Below are 23695 nucleotides of genomic sequence, written 5' to 3' on the forward strand. Positions count from 1 at the left end.
ACAGAAGGAAAGAGGAAAAGCTGAATCTACATGCTCTCTAGAGAGATTTACATGGAAGCCGTGCAAACTTGCGATCAAATGAAAACTAATTTCCACGCTCATGCAAAAAATCACAGACAGACCCAGCATTCTGGGGTGCAACCATAGTCCAGAAAGTGATCCTGAGTAAAAATCTCAAGGATGCGTGGGGATTCTCCCCTTGGCTCTATGTTTTTGTGCTATGGAGCCACGGAAAAGTGTCAGGTTAATGCTTTTCATGATGCAACCCATGAGCATGGCTCTGTCATTTGATGACGATTTGGGGGTCTCCGTCAAGGGTGCCAACTTGAACAAAATAGGGAGGGGCTCAAGTAAGCCCCGCCCACACTATTGATCTCTTGACGTGGCACACCCACGCTATTTGAATGGCAATACCTTTTAACTAGCGTGGGGGGGGGGCCCCGATCACTCAAATATTTTTTGGGAGGGGGGTTGCAAAGAGATCTCGACCCCTAGGAGTTGGCTCCTAAAATCCCCGTCGAAACCATTCCAGGCCAAATGCAAAATGTCAACAGGTGCAGCTTTCATCGGAAGCGAAAAAGACGCCTTCGCGTGATTTTCCTAACGCACATGTTTCAGGGCCCTTTGGAAGTCAGGCCGGTGAACCTGGGGAAGAAACTGCAGAACTTCCCCCCACCCACTGTTTCCAGCACGTGCTTCTCATTGAAAAGGAGATTCCAGCGTGTCGGCTCGTGTGTGAAGCTGTGCGGCGGCGTCGGTGCTTGAGAAACTTTTGGGTCCCTTCCCTCCACCCGCCGCTCTAGGGTGGGGCTGAGCGTCGTAGGCCGGCCTCCTGAGGCGAGAGGGGGCCAGCCGGAGCCCGCCCGGGAGTCCCACAGGCGAATCTTGAGGCGCGGCGCGGCAGCTACCTGAGCGGCCGGCCTCTAGTTCTTGGCCCTGCCGCCCCTGCGCGGGAGTCACTCCACTGGGCGGGAACGTGGCGCAAAGGAGCCCTTTCCGCCTCGTTGTGTGGGGCTCCTTCGCCCTCAGAAGAGACGCAGCTGCTACTGCTGCTGCTGCCGCCGCCACCACCACCGCTCAAAGTTTTCCCTGCGGTGTTTTGTGCCGCTTTCTTCTTGGTTTTTTTTTTTTTTTTTTTAAGCCTGCCCCTCAGGCGGGGAAGAGGCGCGAGCCGGTATACCGCCAACTTTGCGCGTGGAGGGAAGCCCTGAGGGGGATGGAGCAGCTGCGCTCGTGAACTTGTCCACGGAGAGGTAGAAAAGCCCGAAGTGGAGGAGGAGGAGGAGGGAGAGTGCCAGCCAGCCCTGGGCAGGAGAGGATGGTTGCGCGCACCGAGTAATGTGAACATGTAAGTTTCGCCTTCCTTCTCGGCTCTGGGAAGGGAACGCGCCCTGCGTTTCTTCTTCTTTCTGCAGCCTCGCGAGTGGCTCTCTGATGCCTTGCCAGCCCTCGGGAACCAAATAAACCGGTTTAGCGTTCGTCTGCACTTTTCTTCCGCGGCATATTTAGGCCAGACACGACAAGATCGTATCTCCCCACGGCCTCCCCCGAGACTGAGATGGTGACTCTTTTCGGGCCAGAAAGGTAGGCAGGGCCAGAAAGGAGGGACGGAAGGAGCCTTTCCCCCCCTGAAGAGCAGGTAAGAGGCTTCGCACCAGCCCCAAAGCTCGTGATACATCCCCCCTTCTTCTTCTTTTTTATTAAAAAGAGGGAACAAATGATGACATTCCCCTGCTTCTGGATTTCTGAATAGCAGCGGTGAAAGATTTAGTTTTAAAGATACCACAAACTCACATTTGACGCTTGTTAGTAACTTAATTTACTTCTGCTTTAGGGTTTCCTGCTCTCGTGGCTGAGGTAGTTGCGCACTTGTGGGTTTTTGTTAGCACTTCATAAAGATATGGTGACATATCTCTGTAGTGATTCTGTAGAGTTTTAAACCCCAAACTTTCCCTGAGTCAAAGTGGGAGCGAGATCTTGGTTAATAAAGGAGCTATTTCTAGCTGAAAAGGTGCTCTGCCAAAAAAACGAGAGAACCTAAGGTATTGAGCTCCTTTGGACTTCCAGCCTTTCCTCCTGCCTGCTAGGCTGTTAGACTTTTTCTTGGAGAGAGAATGTCATAGCATTAGATATGGGAGTTTATGCATTTGTTAAATCTCCTAGTGGCTGGCTGGACTTGCCCATTTGGCTACTATTTGTTACTGCACTCAAGCACACTAACCAAAATCCTCTCGCCTCCTTTGCTTGGCACTGGGGTAGTCTGCCTATATAATCAGAGGGAACTGGGATTTTTGCAGACTCAATTATTTTGTGAAAGGAGGTGAAGAATAAAAGCTGTCATTTTCAACATGCTCCTGTATTAATTCTTCCATTTTGGTTGTAATGCTTGGGAGGCTTGGAAGTGGTAAATAATAGATAATATTTTGCTACCAACTTCAGCATCTTTTCCTGTGATTAATTCACTACCTGCTATAAGTTAATTAAGAGAGAACAGTTACATACCACCTTTCATCATACCAGATTTCAGATGCTGAAATTAATACATTTTTAAAAGGTATCAGATTTATATCAGAGCAACAATGTCATGCTTAATATAGCTATAATGACAATTTCATCAACATTTCTTTTGGTTCCAGTACAAAATAAACAAGCTCCAGTTCTTTTGAAAATCCCTGTCATCTGGGTTCTTCCCTCCCATAGTTGTTTGAAACTGGTAATTTTGGTCAATACTATACCGGTAAATATAATGTCCCGGGTCTTCATCTGCCATTGATCAATTTTTGGACCCTTAGTGCTTCTCCAAGTTTTTGCAGTCATAATCCGCACAGCTGTTAACATGTGGGATGCCAACACAGTCCTATATCTCTGAACCTGCTGTTTCACATGACTTAGGAACATTGAACAGGGTCCATTTGGAGATTACCGGTACATCCCATTTTCTCTTTAACAATACAGATTCTTTTACAAATAAAGACAATTCTATGGTGGTTGGTTGGTTTAAAAAATCTCTTATATCATTTGTTACTATCCTACCAGTTTTGGCAGTGTTCATTTCCCACTGTAGACAGGTGTAATGACGCAAACTAGGGCACCATAATGATACTCATAAGTGATATGACACTACTGCAAAATGAAGTGGGATAGAGGTGGCTGCGATATAACGGGATTGAGGACTCCTGAACAGAATCGATTTACAAGAAAAGGGGGAAGTGGTGAGGCATTGGGAGGGAATGCCACCCTGGACTCCTTATGCAGGAAGGGTGGGATAGAGATTGAATAATAAATAAATAAAAGGTTAAACAAAAAAATTCTATCATGTACTTTGGTCTCCCCCCCCCCCCTTTCGGGGTTTATTTTCAAATTGTGAGCTTCCATTGGTTTCAGCAATAAGGTGAGATAAAAGCTGCAATCCTATGTGCTGGGAAATATGCCTAATTGAACAGAGAAGTATTATTGTTGCAATGCGTTGTAATGGACACTGAGCCCTTGAAAAATGTTTGGAAGCTATCTGTGTTGCAGATATTTGCATTATAACTAATGTCATTCTTGAATGTTAATGTTATAAAACTAATAATACATGGTTCCAGTTACAGGTGGGTAGCCGTGTTGGTCTGCCATAGTCAAAACAAAATAAAAATTTCTTTCCAGTAGCACCTTAGAGACCAACTAAGTTTGTTCTTGGTATGAGCTTTCGTGTGCATGCACACTTCTTCAGATGCCTGAATAATACATGGGTTGGATTAAATTCTTTTTATAATTTATATATGCATCATTGTTTAGCAGTTAAAATCTTTTATAATCACATTAGTCTTAATATTTGGTTTTGTTTGCCTTCATTCCACAACTACCCCTTTAAAAAAGCACCTGAGACAGCAGTTTCTTCTAAATCTATTGCACAACATCAGCAAAAGTTAGTCTTCAAGAGGAAACTTATATTTGCATGCTCTCTTCTGTAAGTGTACATGTAACTTCATCTGAGGTCAGAACTTCACAAATTCTAGTTCTGGTAACTAATCATGCAGGGTCACAGCAGTTAGATGAATGAAACCAAGGAAACTCTGTGCTCACCCTATTCATTGCTCTCACCAAAGTCAGGCTTTGTAACATTCAGCTTTAGAGGGTCGCACTGAGTTCTTTGTTCAATACATCATCACAACAGTGCAATGCAGTCTTTGGCAATCTTCTTCTCTGTGAATGACTTTTCTTGTTATATTGTGCCTACTCAAGACCAACTACCTAATCCACAATTCATGTACATATGTACATTTTAAAAAGCAGTTGGATTAAAGATGATTGATTCCATTCAACTGTCATCATTTTTCAATCTCAAGACTACTTCATTTTAATTGGGCATTGCATCAGACAACAGGGAGGTCAGCATTTTGAGTGAAGACAAAATTATGCTACTTTCCTGAAAGCTGTGATAGACAATGTAAACTTAAATATGGTCCAGGAAGGAAACAGAATGAGAATATAGTTATTTGTCTAAATATCTTATATGGAAATGTACTGATTTTTTTTAAGAAAAAATTATCACCATTATCTCTACAGTAAGAACAAATAAAAATAAACATTTCTGTTGCATTTTCCACTTTCACTTATATTAAAGTAGAAAGGTCTCTCTGAAGCCCGCTGGTTTGCCTCCACCATTGTGGAGCCATCAAAACTCTTAATGCTCATTATTCATCATTGCTTTGGGGTCCCTGAGGCCTCCATGCTTGTAATGTCTTGGAAAGAATGTCAAAAATTACAATTAGAAATATACTCAACATACCCTTCATAAAGGATGTGTTTTCTATTTCAGTGCTTTAAATGTGAGTCACTGAGCTCAGGAAAGTTCTTGAAAAAGAAAAGCTCCCACATATAGCTCCATCTTTCATTTTATTTTCTTGAAACTTAATAAGCCATGCTAGTCATATATTACAATTCAGTAGGGTCTCACTGAAACTTTCCCCCCCTGTCTGTCTAGTATTTCAAAATTAGGGAAAGGTATGATGCCAGAATACACGTTTGGTGGATTGTGTTTAGCATGATCTCTTAACTGTGTGTATTGTGGCTATTGTTTTTCCATACCCAAGCAGGCAACAAGAACAGTTATTTGCAAATGAAGTAACTACAAATTGAGTGGCATGCAATTTAACTCCACACAATTTTATTCTGGATGATTTGATAGATGGGTTTGGCTTACAGTTAGGATCTGATTGTGGAAGTTTCCATAGCTTAGGTCAAATTGAATGGTGATTCTGGAAGAGGTTGCCTTCCCATTCAGATGTGGTTTGCATCTGAATCTGCATTAAGTTTTATTTGGCACCTTTGGCTACGTTTTGTGACACATTTGGAACTTGAGTGCCTTAGCTGATCTGTGGAGAGTTGGTAGCAGAATGGTCTGCTTTGGGCAGAGTTTAGACTATATGCTACATAGTCACTTTTAGTCTCTGACTATGCAAACTAAATCAGGAAATCAAATAATGATTCTCTTCTAGATGCTACTGTGTTTGTTGACCTTAGGTGAGTGTTTTAAAAACCGATATGTGTGTACATGTGAGGTAACATTACAAAATAGTGTCCATTGTTGGAAGCCAAAGGAAGATAATTATGTGCAGCAGTCAGTAGGAAGGAGCAAGGGAGGATGTTAGGAATATCAGTAGGCTCTCACCTCACAAAGTAAATTTGGCAGGTCTGTTTGAGCGATGTAATGTCTCAGGCCTGCTGTAGTCAGTCTGTTCAAATTATAATGATTTTTTTCAATCCATTTTTAAAGCACATGTCATATGTTAGTCCAACAGATATTTTTGCTCAGAGTGCATACTGGCCATCCTCACTTTCTGCCACTTATACTAACATAGAAGGTTATTATGTGGGTAGGTGAAAGGAAAGAAAAATAAGTGGGAAAGAAGTATTATTAATATTAGCTTTTGGTATGCCTCAGTGTTTGGAGTACACATGTTGAGATTTAAATATCTGTATAAAAACAAAATAAAGTAGATGTAACTTGAGACATAGACCCTGGATTGAGTAGAATAATTAATTTAGGACGACCCAGTCCTTCTTGTCTTCAGTGGGAGGAATTTGGTGTAGCAGAAGATAAGGGAATTGAAGGCAAACTTCTAGGTCTAATAAAGAACCCAGCATATTGGTACATTTATTAACTATTCGTTACAGATTTCTGGCATTCCATTTTCAGGGTTTTTATTAAGGATTTAGTTGCAGTTGCACTGAGTTGCAGGACAATCATTTTGTTGTGTGCTAATCTAGTTTTAGAGTGTCTGGCTTCATCAAAGATCTTTTTACCGGTATGTCTCAAAGTCCCAAGCAGTGTATTTCATCTTCAGTGCTATTAAGTTTATTTTTACTGCATGTCACAAAACTCAGTTCTTTTAAGTTCATAATTTAGAACAACCTTCAATAAAGAAAAACCATGTTTCATAATCATCTGCTTATTTATTTAAAGAAAATAAGAAGCAGTTAGAAAATTTAACAAGAATTAGGTTGCAATCCTGTATACATTTATCTTGGAGTAAGTCCCATTTAATTCAATAAGGCTTACTTCTCAGTAGACATGAATAGGGTTGCACTTTTAGCCTCCTACATGAAATTCAGTTTTCATTTGAAATGCAAGCTGGTTCATTTTTAAAAGATAGCTTGTGGTTGTGATCTAGAGAGAATTATGGAGCGATCCTATATACTGTATTTATGCTGGGGGTGGAGGAAGACATGTTGCCACTGTACTGGTGAAATGACCCCCATATTCAGTCCGGGCTCAGGCCTGGTTTTGGCACTGAATTGACTTTGGTTACTGTGATGGATTATCTTCTCCACAGGAGAGATGCTGCTCTGTTGCTCCTGCTGGATCTCTCAGCAGCTTTTGATACCACAGATCATGGTATTCTCCTGGACCGTTTCTGTGTGTTGGGGGTTGGAGGCCCTGTTCTTCAGTGGTTTCACTCCTGCTTGTGTGGTCAGTCACAGAGGATAGCATTGAGGAACTATGTGTCCACTCTCTGGCAGCTCAGATGGAGGGTGCCACAAGGCACTATTTTATTGCCAGTGCTACCGTATTTAACATCTCTATGATGCCATTGTGAGCAGTTTGCAGGAGTTTTCGGGTACAGTGTCACAAATAACCTGGTGATACTCAGTGTCAGGAAACCCCCCTCACCCCAGCAGGTAGCATTCCCAGGTCCGTTGCGGTACAGGGAACCGCCGCCCCCCCCCTCCGCAGTTCGTCATCCTCCTCCTCTGGAGGAGGAGACCACTCCTCCAGTGGGGAGGGGGAGATGGAAGCAGGGAGTCGGGACAGGGGCTGTGTCAGGATCACAGAGCCTCAGCACCAAGCAGGAAGCGGGGAACAGGGACCTTTTCCCGCACTCCGAACTCGCAGGGAGGAAGGACGTGGAAGGGGGAGGCGGGGGTTCAGAATCCCGCGCCTTCTGTCCTGGACCAAGAACCGGAAACGGTCATTCCCGGACTCTGCTGAGGGATGAGATGGACGTTTTTACTTTAGCTCCACTGTAAATATTTGCACAATAAAGAACTTAGTTGTTAGAAGTTCGGCTTCTGGCTGATTACTCATGAGCAACCACTGACGATCTTACACTCAGCTATATTTCTCTGTTAAGTCTGAGTCAGGAGAGGCTGTACACAAGCTGAACCAGTGCCTGGTGGGCTGGATGAAGGCCAATAAACTGAAGATGAATCCTGCTAAGATAGATAAACTTTGGGCGAGTTGTTCCCTGGTCTGTGAATTGGGCTTTTTGCCTGTTGCAGATGAGGCTGCACTTCCTCTGAAGGATTTTAGTGTTTAGGGATGCTCTTAGAACCACCTTTCTCCATGGATGCCCCGGTGGCCTCACTGGCAAAGAGTGTTTGCTATCAGTGGCAGCTTGTGTGTCAGCTGTGCCCTTTCCTGCACAAGGATAGCTTGGCCACTGTGACTCACACACTGGTAATCTCACATTTAGACTGCTGTCTTGCACTCTTTGCGGAGCTTCCTTTATGTCTGGCCTGGAGGTTGCAGCTGGTGTAGAATGCTATGGCTCGGGGTTGACTCTTACCAGGTTCATCATGCCAAGTCCTGTAGCAGTCAGCCAGTGGAACCCAAATACTGTATAAGATTGCACAATTAAGCTGCAGTCTTAACACTAATCTTGTGGTAACCTCATCAGAATAAATGGAATAATTCCTGAGATAAGCATTTCAAAGTGTGTAATATAATTTCCTTTAGAATTGCTGCATTAAAATGACATTCTGTTTGTTTTCTTCCAAATAATTGTTACTGTTTTTCATCTAAATAAAAGAACAACATATAACTACAGAAACTTATCCAGTGGTACATTCTTACTAAGTTTCATATGTAGTGCACAGTACACAAGCAATACGTTTATTTATGTATTATCAGTTTAAGTATCCTCTCCACAGAGATTCTTGTGTAGTGGGTAGAATAAAAATATCTAAGTCTCGCCAATTGAAGTGCCTTTAATTACCCTTCTGTGACTAATTACAGCCCAAGAAACCATGACGCAAGCTTTGCACAACTAGCTATAGTTTTAGATTTCTCTTTCATGAACAGCAGCTTACCTCACTATGTGGCAAAATACTTTTGAAACTTGGTGCCCTTTCAAAACCATCTTGTGAAATGGCTTTGCAGAGTGTTGTTCCAAGAAAGTGGCAAAACATTAAAATGTTCTGGTGGGTATACATTGATAGATCTGGATAATACAGTTCTACCTGAACTTCATCATGGACTGAATCCATTGTGCTGACAGAACTGGTGCTTATCTCATGGTCATGTAGTTTGACATTGTAATGTTTGTTTTAATTGTGAAAAAATGAGAGTGAAATTTATATATTGTGCAAGAAGAAGAAAAAGGGAAGATTAGGGGAAGGAAGCCCTGTTGCAGAGTGTGCAGCAGCATGTGGGCAGTCCAGAAGTAGCTTTCATGATCATGACCATTGTGCTTTTCAGAAAAAGGTTATGGAAGTGGTTTAGCAAATCGAAACCAGCTTCTTTTTTGGTGTTGTGTTTTTTTTTTAATAACATCCAACACATTCTAGAATGAAAACAAAATAAAATAAAAAATTCCTTCCAGTAGCACCTTAGAGACCAACTAAGTTTGTTCTAGAATGGTCTGTCAGGCTTCAGAGTCATGCAGTGACTGAACCTAGGAACAAAGCTAAACATGTTTTATTGGTCAGCATGCTTAAATTGAGCCTAATTGACTTAGATTCAACTCCATGTCTCTAACTTACCTCTTGTTCAGTGAAGCAAAAATCCTATCAACTCTTTAAAGCAGGGGTGGAGAACCTTTTCTAGGTGGTGAGCCAGATCCTTATTTCCCCTCCTTAGAGGGCCAAATTTGACAGGCGGCCAAGGCCACCCACTTTTCAGACACCTGATGTCGGGTGACACGGTGCTTTAAAGCTCCAACTATGGGGACTTCAATTGCAGCATAGATCTGTTTTCAAAAGTGATTTTAAACAGCTTACACTACACTTTGACTACATGCCTGATTGCCGCAGGGGAATAGACATTTGCAACCAACCTGAGCCTGGTGGAACTCTGCGCTCACCAGTTTATGAGTGGAGGGTTCAACACTGCTGACTACAGTGGTGTACTTCACCAGAACATTCCCCACAGGGAACATGATGGCAAAGCAGACTCCAGTAGGATTCAACCCTGCCCTCCTGCCCACTAGCTGATGTTACACAGTGAAGTTAGCTGATGGACAGGTGGGTATGGTTTTGGGAAATTGCTTTATGGGTCAACTTGAACCCCCTGGAGGTCCAAGATTTGCCCATATCTGGATGTTCTCCATCCCTGCTTAAATGAATGTTGCATTTGTTAGTGATTACATTTGTATTCGTAATAGCAGATTGCTTGCACTAAAAAAGAAAAGCATATTTTAAAATTTCTAAATTTTTATTTTCCTAGGATGTCTTATGAGAGCCAAGTGTGGTGCTACCAGTGGAAGTGGAAGTGCCATTTGCTGTTCCTATTTACTCTGTATCTTATATGTGTACAGTATTCAGGTAAGAGAGATGTTTTTCTTCTCCCAGTCTGCTAAAATGGGTGAGAGTCATAGAAGAACATTATCATGCTTATTATACTTGGGTTGTGCAGAACATATTTGGAGTTGATTGTATCAACATTGATACGGAATGTGACCGAGTTCATCATTTGTGCTCCCTGCATATTGTTGTGTACACCTTGTATTATATGCAGCTTAGAAGTTTTGGTGTTTCTATGGAATTCACAACTTTCTTTTCATTACTCAGTTCTTTAAGCTACTGGATTTCCAAGAGGTGAATTCATGGAAGCAAGAAAAAGGATTTCATTACTCTATATAGTCTCTACTTATACAAATTTCTGCATGTCTGTGCTGGGGACAGGATGCTGGATCAGTTAGACTGCTGGTTCAGTACAACAGTTGCATTCTGCTGATTTACTACTGCATTAGGTCATTATTGAAACACTGTCTGTTAAATACAAGAAAGATGCAAGAAAGAAAAAACTCTACTAGGACTGTGAGGGTTTATTTAATTGTTTTAAAATTTACTATCTCACTAACAACAAAATATTCATGCTTGACTTACAATACATTAAAAGCAATAAAAGACAGATCAGTAATAAGTTATAACTGATAACAATCAAGCTATAGATAGCATAAAAGTTAGTGTGCCAGGAGAGCTAAAATTAACAGCAAGTCATAGAGTGGTACCTCGGGTTAAGAACTTAATTTGTTCTGGAGGTCTGTTCTTAACCTGAAACTGTTCTAAACCTGAGGTACCACTTTAGCTAATGGGGCCTCCCGCTGCCACTGCGCGATTTCTGTTCTCATCCTGAAGCAAAGTTCTTAACCCGAGGTACTATTTCTGGGTTAGCAGAGTCTGTAACCTGAAGCGTCTGTAACCCGAGGTACCACTGTACCTGCATGAAAAGCGAGGTCTTCCCAGAGCTGGCATTGCAGGGAGATGGACCTCCCTGTACAGGGAATCCCAAAGCTTCCATAGAATAATTTAACACAGATTTTAAGGACTGCATGTTACTACAGTTAATTTACTGTAATATTTAACAAGCTGTTGTCTGGCATTCTTAAATCATGTACCTTAAGTAAAAGCCAAAGATCCTATCTGCGAGTGAGTGGCAAATAAGTAAGTGCTTGTTTTTCATCCTTGGGTTACAAAGGCAGAACAAAATAACTGCAATTCCAAATACGGTGCCAAGAAGAACGGAATGTTTATATAGCATTGTTACTAATGCTTTGTGAAAATTATCTCATCATATCACCAGGGTGTGTATCGGTATGGTTCTGATTCAGCAAGACTTGTTCCTCTATATGCTTGGTATTTCTATCTTTAATAATGCTGACTGCCAGTTTTCTTGAAATAGACACCAAGCTACCTGGCCTGTAAATTACAGAATATCATCAGTATCTCTTTTTAAAAACTGATGTTAACATTGCCTGCTTTCCATTCCTCAGGTACAGAGGCAGATTTTAGAGACAAGTTACATTTTGTTGTTGTTAGAAGATCGGTAATTTCTCGTTTACGAACTCTTGGGTTTATACCATTGGACCCAGTGATTTGTCAGTTTTTAATCAGTCAAAACGTTCTGGGAGAGTTTCGCATTTAGGGTCATAATTATTCCAAAACCAATATTAATAAGTACTGTTCAACATGCACTATGCAAACATGTATAATATCTAACTGTGTCTAACTGGAAAACGTATTAAAATTTGGGTTTGTAATGTGGTTTTGTAAGTCTGTGGGATATAATTGGTTCTAAATATTAAGAAAAGTGAGTAACATTTCTTAACACAAAATAAGGTGTTTTCACCCTGTGTGCTCCTTTCTCATGAAATGGAATGAAATCCTTATTTATTTCATAAAATTTATTTACTACTTGATTGTAAAATAAACCTTCAAAGCAGTTTTAAAAGAACATGGTACATTGTCTTAACATTTTCTCTTAATTTCCATTACAGTGGTACCATGGTTGTCAAACTTAATCCGTTCTGGGAGTCCGTTCGAGTCCTGGAACGGTTTAAAAACCAAGACGCGGCTTCCAATTGGCTGCAGGAGCTTCCTGCACTCAATTGGAAGCCGCAGAAGCCATGTCGGACATTCGGCTTTCAAAAAACATTTGCAAGCCGGAACACTCACTTCCGGGTTTGTGGTGTTTGGGAGCCAAAATGTCTGAGTACCAAGGTGTTCAACCCAAGGTATGACGGTATTGTGTTTAAAACCTGCACACAGGGATGCATTAGTTGTGATTCATGCATTGCAGGGTGTTGGACTAGATGACACTTTGATTTCCTTCCAGCTCTACAATTCTTTGATTCTATATATTTATGACATCAATGTTGGCTTATTTGAGAAAGGGGGGTTTGTATGTTTATAGGTCAGATCCAACAGGACAGTGTGTTGTTGTTTTTAAAAATAATTATGCATAAACACAAAGTGGGAGCAGAGTTTAACTTGAGCCTGAGCCCATCAAGGCTTAGTTGTGGTCTGGAGCCTGCTTTCAATAACATTGTTCCACAGCTTTGGAACAGGCAAAGCGGTTATAAAGAAAATGTCTAGGATTGGGTGAATTGAGTTGCCTTCATTTTCATGTTCTGATCATGACAAAGAGATAAAATTTCTAGATATCCAAAGTAACTGTGCTCCAGTTTATCATGGAACTGATGAGGGGTTGGCATGCCTCGACTTACAATTAAGTGGCACATGGGACATGGTGAAAGATGTACGTGTTGTTGAAAGTTTTGGGAGTGGTGATCATAACACTATAAAATCAAACATATGTGTAAGCAAACAGTTGTCAACAAAGTCCAGTGCAGTCACATTTGACCTTAAAAAAGAAAGCATCTCAAATAGGAGAGGATGGGTAAAAATGAAGTTGAAAGGGGAAGTCAATGAAGTCAAATCTCTTCCTGAATGGTTGGGGGTTATTCAAATTCACAATAATTGGGGCTCAGCTAAAATGTATGGTACAGATCAGCAAATGTGCCAGCAAGGCCACGTGCTTTCACTGTTTCACTTCTACTCATAGAACCAAATGAAGGCATGCATGTTGAAATGTAGGCGAATGGAGGGCTAATAGGATATTCCATGCATATGTCAGCAAACTTCTTGGACTGTAATAGCCAGATTATGCTTGGATTGTAATATCTAGACTACACTTCCATTAGATCCTTCCATTTTGGCTAGTCCACCATCTTGGACACTATAACATATGAATAGATTTTTAAACAATTCATTAAAAGTGCAGATTTTTAAGGTGTATGTTTACTTGCTACTGTTCCTCCCCCCCCCCCCGTGGTTTTTGAATGACAAGGGTAGGGTTTTTCAGAGAATCAGATTTTTTTTTAAGCACTGCTGCTGTGATGAGAAGGAAATGGAACCCGTGTTTCAGTTGCTTTCTTTTCTCTCCTCATATTTGTCATATAAAGTGCTCTGACAAATAATTTTAGACTAGAAACTACAGGACTATAGAAAGATAGGAATTCAATTAATTTAGTAATGAATAATGGGATATGATCATAGTGTTCCTGGGGTGTTTCCCCCCCCCCCTTGCTTATTAACTCAGCTTGAGATGACTGTTCAGGCTAGCTGCTGCAGTATTCCTTGAACAGAGTTGGTTTTGTTCAAATGCTAGCCCTGACCGTTAAGTGTTCCTTTTCCCCTAATTAATGGTGCAGTGACAGGCTCATACTATCAGACTGAAGTCATCTTTTATCATAAAGTGATTATTAGGTGCAGAAAAAGAGCTCATGGGTTAAGTTATCACAAAGGAATGTGTGGCAAATGACAAGATCCTTAGTGCTTCCTTTGTATAAGGTTATAGAAAATGGAAGGGGAGCCTGTTCCAGATGTGGGAAAGTTAGTTACTGTATTTATTTATTTATTTTAATGTTCAGATATAAAATTTCATCTGTAAAATGCAAGTTGATGTGCTTGTAAAGATATCCCGGTTATCATCCTAAAGGCTGTGGATTCCAAATCAAGGTTCACTCTCTCCAGTGTATACCCCTCCCCCTGTGCATGATGTTGCCACATCACTGCCTCTTATTCAAAAGGCAAAGAACAGAAACTTCTTTGTGTTAGAATGAATTTAGGTAAACATTTTCCCCACTGTATAGCAATTTTTATAGAAATACCTCAGTCTTGAAAGTGGGTTTAACATAATCTTGGCTGCCCCAGCACATACATCCTTCAAGACTCCAAATGAGATTTTCAGGAACATAGTGGCAAGAGCACTGAGATATACATACCTGAAACTGCTATTCACAAACATGGTATGTATCTCCACCAAGAAGATGCTTGGGGGGGGGGGGACCTTATTACAGAGTACCTGAATAAGGTCAGTAGTCATGAAATAAGAGGTGTCTTCTTATGGATTGAGAACTGGTTAAGACATAGGAAGCAGAAATTAGGAATAAATGGACAGTTCTCCCTATGGAGGGATGTAAAAAGTGGAGTCCTCCAATAACCAGTATTGAGATGTGTGCTTTTTAACTTGTTCATAAACTACCTAGATTTAGGGGTGAGCAGTAAGGTACCAAGTTTACTGATGAAACCAAATTGCTTAGGGTCATTAAAACAAAAAGGGATTTGTGAGGAGATATCTCCAAATAGGATGACTTGGCAGTAAAATGGCAAATGATATTCAATGTAAGCTGTAAAGTGACACAAATGGGGCAAAAAAAAACCCACAACCTAATTTCAGGTGTAAACTAATGGAGTCTTGGCTGACAGTGACTGACCAAGAACAAGACCATAGGGTCATAGTGGGTAGTTCAATGAAGACATGAACTATGTGTGTGGGGCAGCTGTGAAAAATAGGAGTTCCATGTTGGGGATCATCAGGAAAACAAAACTGTCAATATCTTAATGCCTATATACAAATCTGTGGTGGAACCACAGTTGGAAGACAATGTATTGTTTGTGTCACCTTTACTCAAAAATCAAAGTGCTGAGGTGGAAATGGTTCTGTCAACCAAAGCATAGTTCAAGTTAGTACAGCTATGCTTTGATTGACATTCCCAATTTACAGTTCAGAAAAGGGCAACCAAAATGGTCAAATTCCCCTGTGAGGAAAGGTTACAACATTTCAGACTTTGTAGATTAAATAAAAGGTTGAGTAAGAAGGGAAAAGGAGGTATGGCCAATAATTCATAGTGTAGAGAAAGTAGATGGAGAAACGTTTTCTCGTAACACCAGAATTTGTGAACATCCAATGGAGCTGAATGTTAGAGGGTTCAGCACAGACAAAATAAAGTACTTCTTCACAGAGCATGTAACTATAGAATTCAGTTCTACAAGAGAAAGTGATGGCCACCAACTTGGGTGGCTTTCAAAAGATGGTTAAAAGATGGTTGGACAAATTCATGGGGGGAGGGTCAATGACTATTTGCGTAATGGCTGCATTCTACTGTTGGAGGCAGTATGCCTCTGAATGCCAGTTCCTTGGAATCATAAGCAGAAAGCGCACTGCTACATTCAGATCCTTCCTGCAGGCTTCCTATAGGTATCTGGTTGGCCACTGCGAGAAAAGGATGCTGGATTAGATGGATCTTTTGTTTGATCCAGCAATGCGCTTCTGGTAAACATGGAGGGAAGATTTCTAGGAACCCTCATGGAGCTAAATAGTTTGAGGCAGATTTTAGAAATGATGTTCCAGAAATGGCTCCAGAACTTGCAGACTGTTGCTTCATTGCCACAAATGCTGCAGTGCAGTTAAAGCCACAGATAACTTGGGCAACAGGAAGTCAGTTTTATGCAATAATACTTGAATAGACAAATATGTAATAATGTCTGTTTCTGAATTCACCTGTATTAGTGTTGATGTTTACATCCGTGAGACTTGTTCTTGCTGAACACTTAGTGACCAGGACTGGTCTCTCTTAAGCTCACAGGGTTGTTGTGAAAATAAAAACGGGTAGTTCAATTTCATAACATAATGGATGTGATTTTTTTTTTTTAAAAAAACCTGGGTATTAGGTAATTGGACATGGATTTTAGTCTATGTATATGTTCACTTTGTATAAAAGTTAAGAGACTGATCTGTGGTGTATATAAAAGCAACAACAACAGATTCATATCAGGCAGCTGGGGTTGGGGCTCTGGGATAATTTATTCACAGAATCTTTGGAATAACTCGGCTGCCCGCAGGTTGGGAACCACTGCATTGGGGCATATGCAACAGTTTTGTTTCTTAATGAAGATAAACAACAGTGCAATCCTAAACATGCATTTTCAGAAGCAAGTCCTGTTAAATTCATTGGGGGTTTACACCTAGATAAATGGGATTAGGATAGGAGCCTAAGCAAGAAAAATAAGGTGTGATGCAATCCTTATAGTGTCTATATTATTACAAAATATATACATTGCTGCTGTGCTTTTTATGCTGCCTGACACAAACACTGTAAACATTGGGGTTGAAAGAAAATGTAGTATGCACCGAATTTGTTATCTTGATTATTATTATTTTTCCCAGTTCCCAATATTTTTGAACAGAACATGGTTAGGGCATAGTATAAACAAATAAATAATGTTGGGCCAAAGCCAGGTTATATTTCAAAATAAAGTTACTGAATACAATTTGAAGTTTGTTTCTTTTCATTCTGGCACCTCCATTGCAACTGTTTTGCAGAAACTGATTGCTTAACTGCATCCAGCCAGTGAACCAACTACCTGTATTGTGTACTTAGGAAAGTGGTGAAATCCTTCATACCTTCCCTCTAAAACCCTGCTGTTTCTCTATTAGTCTGCAGTCCTTACCCCCATTTACTTGGGAGTAAGTTCCACTGAATTCAGTAGGACTTCCTATTTCACTGCCTCCTTCAGTATTGCCTGCTTGGCGTCATCTGCTTTCACCCAGCCAGTTTGACACCTCCTTCATTTTTGCTTTACTGGTCAGTTTAGCACAAGCAGGCTTCTGTATTGGGTCCTATGGTGCGCATGCCTGATAGCCATTCTATTGCATGTGTTAGTTTGAAAGCATTTATATACTGCTTAATATCTTTCAACTCTCTAGGCAGCGTACAGTCTAAAAGCAAACCATTTATCATTAAAACAAAATTTCAGCCTTAAACCAGTAAAACATCAATATAAAACGGCAAATAAAACGGAATTCAAAAGTTTCAAACACGTAAAGGGGCCAAAACTTCGACAAAAAGAAATATTCACAAGATGTCTAAAGCAACTGGTGGTTGCTGCTTCACATATGGCAGCAGGAAGAGCATTCCACAGTACAAAGACAACAACAGAAAGTGCCCATTTTTGGGTCACCCAGTGTCGTCGTCCCCAAAAAATAGGTGCTGGTACTCACCATGAAGTTGTTATAGTGCCACACTTTTTAACAACAAAAAAGAGGTGTTGGTACTGTGTACCCTTGAGTACCCCCTGGGAAAAGCACTGGGGGCACCCCCTATGATATTCTGTAAGGTGTGGTGCCACAAGAATTTTCCCATAGGCTGTTTTTCAGGTACTGAGTTGCTTAGGGCCTTATATGTTAACAACAAGGTCTTGAACATGGCCCAGTAGCTGACTGGTAGCCAGTGCAGTTCCCTCAGCCCAGGTGTAATGTGTGTGTCTAGGTGTGTCCATATTTTTTTCATAGCTGAAGCCCCATGGCTCACTCCCAGGCAGCAGTAGTCACCCAACTGACTGTAGCTGTCCACACCAGGCCCTGGGGCCGGACAGTGAGGTTGGGCTAAGGCCAGTGAGAGACCCTTCTGAGTTCCTGAGCTCTTTTGAATGGTTGGTCACTGCTGCAGTGATAATGATAGGGTCTACTGCTGGTTACCTGTTTTTGTTCTTGATAGTTTTATTGGTTTTACTAGTTGTTTGTTCATTTTTTTGTATTTTATTTTTGGTTGTTTAAATATTGTTACCCACGCTGGGATTGATATGAAGGGCAAGATATAAATAAATGCTGATCCAGCCAGTGGACATTTGTAGTTTATGTTGAAGTAACACGACACTACTGGGTCAAAAACGTTGGGGGACTCCCTTCCAAACATTTAAAGGGCTTGGTTTTTTGCGTTGTTTTTTTACTGTTGTGTTGCTATTCAGTTTTCATACTGTGAAGGGCTTAGAGGATTTCAGAAGAAAAACTTGCGCATACTTGGCAGTGAAATGTGCTGCCTTTTGTGTTCCGCAGGTTATTGTGATCTTTTTAGTCACATTGCTTGAAAAGAGAAGGGATTTTCAAAGTCTGCTTTTCATCTGTGTAATCATCATGTCATAAAATGACAGTGAAGTTGGGTTTAGGCAATGATTTCACTCCCTTTTTGCGAAAGACGTAAAAGGACAAGTCCCATTGGGGACTTTGGTATCAAATGTTTTTATTCAGTTCTGTTAAGTCTAAATAAGAACCGTCCTAAATTCCAATATTGTATTGGCCATGTTTTCTGCTGAGATCTGCATCATCCAGTGGTTTCAATGGGGCTGATATTGGCTTAGAAGCTCTGTTAATGAGGCCAAAAATAAGAATGGGGATTTGTTTTCTTTCCGTATTTGTTTGACAAGTGTGTTTCTCCAGCTGAATCTGGGGATGTGCAAATTAACTTTCTAGTTCCTCTAATCTTTACTTACTTCAAAGTAAACTTTAAAAGATTCTACTGTCACCCATTCAGTAATTCTCACATCCAGTAAAGCAATAAATTGAGTCTGGTTAACCATCCATGTTGTTACTTACCCATCCATGTATAATCTGGATGTTTTTAATCCAAGCTCATTGAGAGAGGGAGAGAGAAATGTTTTCTTGGACATCAATTATTTTTGTTCACATTGTGGCGAAAGATTTATTGTCGCTTTACAATCAATTTACTGTGGTGTGCTGGCTCCCAGTGATAGTAGTTCTGCTGTCTAGGCCAAATTCTAATCTTGGATACATAGCATGGAATGCTTCTTATCTTAAATAATCAGCTACTGCTTTTGTTCGCTCCAGATGCATGAAATGCTCCATGGACATCTTGTACCCAGCAGGAAGAAAACCACACTACCAAATAAAATAAAAGTCTTAATGATTCATCAATTTAACTACTTTTTTCATTAGCCTTGTTTATGGTCTCGGTTTGAAGGAATTTGCTTTAAAGGATAGTATGAGACTGATTGTGTTTATCACGAATTCTGTCAAAGAGAAAGTAAAATCTTGTTCAAGTACTGTAGATATTATTTTGTATTAATCACAAGAATCATTTCATATGGTCCTAATTTCTTGCATAAGAAATAGGCTCACAGTAATTGATCCATTGTAGCATGTTGACATTTAGTTTGTCTCCTAAAAATTAAGTAACTCTTTCTCTCATTTGTTGCTCCTTCACCATTGTTGTTTCCCCTGTTTTAGGAGAATGATTAATTTGGATTACTTTTGTTATCTGCCTGCCACAATTTACACTTATTGGGGATAGTAAATGTTATAATTTTAAATTATATTTCATTGTACCAATTTCCAAAGATATTAGCTGTAGCCTATTGAGCTGTAGCAAAAACAGTGTCTTGTGGCGCCCTAAATAATTTGTTATGGCATGTTTCTCTAGACAAGATTATATATCTGATGAAATGAGGTCCATGAAAACTTAATCTGTCATATTAAATGTGTAGTCATTTTCTTGTTTTTTAATGATCTATTCTATTTTTAAATATTTCCCCCCCCCCCTCCTCATTCATCTTTTTGGATGCTACTAGATAATTCCTAAGGGGGATATTGGGAAGTAGCACCAGAAATGAAGTAATGATAGGATGGCTTTTTACACTACATTTTGATAGAAAATTGACCTCAGAAGATTGTGAACTGCATGAAGAGTTTATGCAGACTAAGTGAATGGCAGAGTGCCTGGAGCTTATGTACAGATATTTGTGTGTTCTAGTAAGCTCCAAAATAAATAAATGCTCTGCACAATATGGTACTTTTGATGTGAAGGTATTCATCCAGATGAAAGAGCCTAGTTACAAAGCTAGGATGTAATGCCAAGCTTTTCTGCTTCCTCAACACCTTTCATTCCAACATCTTCCAAAAGAGTGAGGTTTGCAATTCCACTTCATATTTGAGGCAAGAATTTCCTTTAGATCTAAGAATTCTCTCTAATTCTCTCTAAGCAATTATCATGTGATTTAACACATACATAAGATGTGATTCTCAGATACAAGGAGAACTGAGATAACAGCATGCTAAGATCTGGATAAGGAGAGGCTGTGACCGTTCTGAACCAGAGCATGGATGCAGTGGGGGGGCTGGATGGGGACTAATAAACTGATGCCAAACCCTGGTAAGGTGGAAACTGAGTGAGGGGTTTCAGGGTCCATGGGTTTGGGAGTTTACCACTTCAGGACAGGATTGTGCTCCTTCTAAAGAAGCAGCTATGCAGTTTTGAGGTGCTCATACATCCATCTTTGTCAGTGGAGACCCTTTGATGAGGAGAACCTATTATCAACTAGTTTTGGTGTGCCAACTACACCCTTTCCTGGACAGGGAATGCTTTGCTGCTGTATTCATGCACTCATAGCCTCACAGTTGGATTACACAAGTCTTCTATATGGGGCTTCCATTGAAACTGGTCTGTAAGATGTAGGATGTTACACCCAAGCCTAAACCAACTGGAGTATAAACAGTTATTTATCTATTGCATCAAAACGGTAAACCTTTTATCTACTATATTTTGTCTGGAAGAGCAACTTGTAGAACAGGACAAACCCTCCAAGTGTTCCTATTTTCCAGGGACAGCCCCAGATTCTGATTTGATCCTGGAATGTCCCACTTTTCCGTAGGATGTCCCTCTTTTCATTGGAGAAGTGTTGGAGAGTATGGAGTTAGGCAACCCCTGAGCTAAGGCGATAAGTAACTATACAACCTTCGGAAGACATCTGAAGGCAGCCCTCTACAGTGGTACCTCTGTTTGCAAACGCCTCTGGTTGCGCACACTGCGGGTTACGAGCTCTGGTAACCCGGAAGTAGCCGCTCCCGGTTGTGAACTTTGCCCCAGGATGTGAGCGGAAATTGCGCGCCAGAGGTACACTTTCATTAATGGTGCCTCAGGTTATGAGCTGTTTCTGGTTACGAACAGACCTCCGGAACAGATTCCATTTGTAACCAGAGGCACCACTGTATAAGGAAGTGTTTTTTAAATGTTTAAATGTTTTCACATATGTTGGAAACCGCACAGAGTGGCTGGGGCAACCCAGTCAAATGGGCAGGGTATAAAACACAATATGATTACTATTATTATCATGGAATAGGATGTCCCTATTTTCATCAGAGAAATGTTGGAGGGTATACAGAGAGATACCCGCTGTTCCCTGAGTGGGCTGCCAGCTAGTGCTGCTGATTGGATTTATAGGCTCTGTTACATGTGTGAATGAATGAGTTATGCCTGTGGTCTCAGTGACTCTGAATCCTAGGGGAATTCAACAGTGTTTAAGTGGCATTCATCACTTGCTTATAATTAATGTACATACATTGCATATGTATGTGTCTTGTTATAAATGCAGATCAGCCAGAAATTTAAGAAACGTAATGTTTCTCAAAGGGTCATAAATTAGCTGACACACACTAATCAACTGCCCAATTTTTCAAGCAGACAACGCCTTTCATAATTGGGGGATTGTAGAAATAATGCTGGGGCAGTGGCACCAGTAGTAAATTCTGATCCTGTACATTGTGTTAAAGTTCAAGATAAGGAGCATTGCAATAAATTAAAAACATAGGCATGCAGTCAGTTTTAAAACAGTTTGTTCAGTTGGCTTCCTTAACAAAAATGGCATTAAAAACGTTTTAAGTCACTTCCCAACTTGCTTAAAGAATCTCTGTGCACTTGTCATCCGGCTTCATAAATCTTTTCAAGCCTCTTTAAAGTATGTCTCCAGAGATAACAAAATGCCATTTTCCTGTCTGTATTACTTTTAAATACATAATCATGAAAGAGATTTCCTTTTGGCTAATGTGCTTGGTTTGGTTTCAGAAATTGTAAAGCAAGTCAGTCATAAAGCCCGGGCAGTTACAGAGGGTAATTTAAAGTGCAGCAGCAGGTCAGACATTTAAACAAGCCCATTTGTAATAGCATGTTTTTTCCTCTGCACCTTATGTAACTTAATTGTTTGGGATTTTTGGCAATAGGAAGTTGCTTTTTCCTTTCTTTTTTTAGGAATGCTAAATCCAACATGAAGTCCACTTTTTATTTCTGACTTAAAATATTGCATGTGTTCAGGGAAACTTTTGTAGCATTTCCTATTTCTTTTGTAAGGCTTTACAAATTTCCTACGTTTTCATATCACATATGATAATAATGAATGGGGTAGCTGACGTGGAAGTGGAACCATCTTTCCTGGAATACTCATTGTCAGGAAAAAAGAAACCCTACTTGTCAAAACCAAAGTTAAGGAAGTCACTTTTACAGTAGGTGCCTCACTTCCAAAATATATGGAAGGGAAATATCTATCTATCTGCTTGGAAGTAAATATATCCTACACACTGGCATGGAAGGTGATAACATACATGATGACTACGTAAAACATTATTGCATATTCTCATATTGCATTACATTATTCTTATCACTTGTCATCTTTTTGTTGAACCCATCAGGTTGGAGATGTGGGTAAGAGACATCCGGAGAGAAGACAGGGCACATCAAGGAAGTGTGCAGAGCTTTCTTCTCACCATTGTCTCTTATAATGGTCTAGCTCCACTGGCCGAAAGGAGAAAAGGCTGGGAGCCCAGAGATAGATTCACTGAATACTATTATAATTCTGGAATTTATAGGCGTAGGATGAGGGTTGACCTGGAAACTAGGCTAGAGGGCCAATTCCTGCACCATCCATGCCAAATCTGGATGTCTGGAACCTCCATTGACAATTTGGATAAAGTTTGACCTTACTGTGCAATCTATTATTGTATGGAATATTTTTTCCAAGAGAAGTGGTGGAATCCCCTTTTGGTAAAATTGTTCAGAAATAGATTGGAAAAAGTTCTGCTAGGGAAAATTCTACAATGGGATAGATGAAGCAATTTTAATAGCTTTCTCCCTTCTTTCTTTCTTTTTAAATAAATGTATTAAAAAAATAAAAAGCCTACATCCAAAAGGTTGCTAAAGCCAGTGTAGAGATTTCAGATACTTTCTGTGTATTTTGGAGCAGATAAGGGGAAGGACTGTAGTTTAGTGGTTTAGTGGGAGTGCATTTGCTTTGCATACAGTTCAATCCTCTGCATAGCCAGGTAAATATGTGAGAAACACCTGCCTGAAACCCTGGAGACCCACTGCCAGTCAGTGTAGACAGTATTGAACTTGATGGACCTATGGTCTCACTCAGTATAAGGCAGTTTCCTATGTTCTTATGTTCCTAAAATGCATAGATATCCAAAATAAACTTTTTTTAAAAGAAGTCAAAACACAGTACTGTATTCTGGCCTTCAGATTCCTCCCCTCCCTCTCATTTCTTAGACTCAGTCTGGTTATGAGTTCTATGAGACAGTTGCATGTACTTGTAAATTAATCTAGTAATATGTGAATACCTGTGTGGGTTCTGAATTTGATCATCGAGGTTCAATGGCAACTCATCATGACTGATGCCTTTCCTTCAATAATCTCTCTCTCTCTACTCCTGTAGGGAAAAGTATAGTGGATTCTGCATGTATAGGCACAGATGTAGAATGGGTTTATTGGATATCTTCAAACAGTTCATGGTGCTGTAGAGT

The 23695-nt window shown here is 40.4% G+C and overlaps 1 protein-coding gene across 2 annotated transcripts in view; it reads left to right on the forward strand.

The window, feature by feature from the left end:
- The first annotated feature begins 1079 nt into the window (after positions 1-1079).
- Positions 1080-23695, forward strand: part of ADGRG6 (adhesion G protein-coupled receptor G6) — an 87496-nt gene continuing 64880 nt past the window's right edge. The window contains exons 1-2 of one of the 2 annotated variants that reach the window (XM_033143908.1): positions 1080-1348; positions 9932-10029. In XM_033143908.1, the coding sequence (XP_032999799.1) occupies positions 1347-1348; positions 9932-10029 (100 nt within the window). In that variant the 5' untranslated portion in view covers positions 1080-1346. The remainder of the gene's footprint in view (positions 1349-9931; positions 10030-23695) is intronic. The other variant, XM_033143907.1, reaches the window with a different exon arrangement.

The sequence above is a fragment of the Lacerta agilis genome, chromosome 3 (genome assembly GCF_009819535.1).
Source record: "Lacerta agilis isolate rLacAgi1 chromosome 3, rLacAgi1.pri, whole genome shotgun sequence".
In the NCBI taxonomy this organism is placed as follows: domain Eukaryota; kingdom Metazoa; phylum Chordata; class Lepidosauria; order Squamata; family Lacertidae; genus Lacerta; species Lacerta agilis.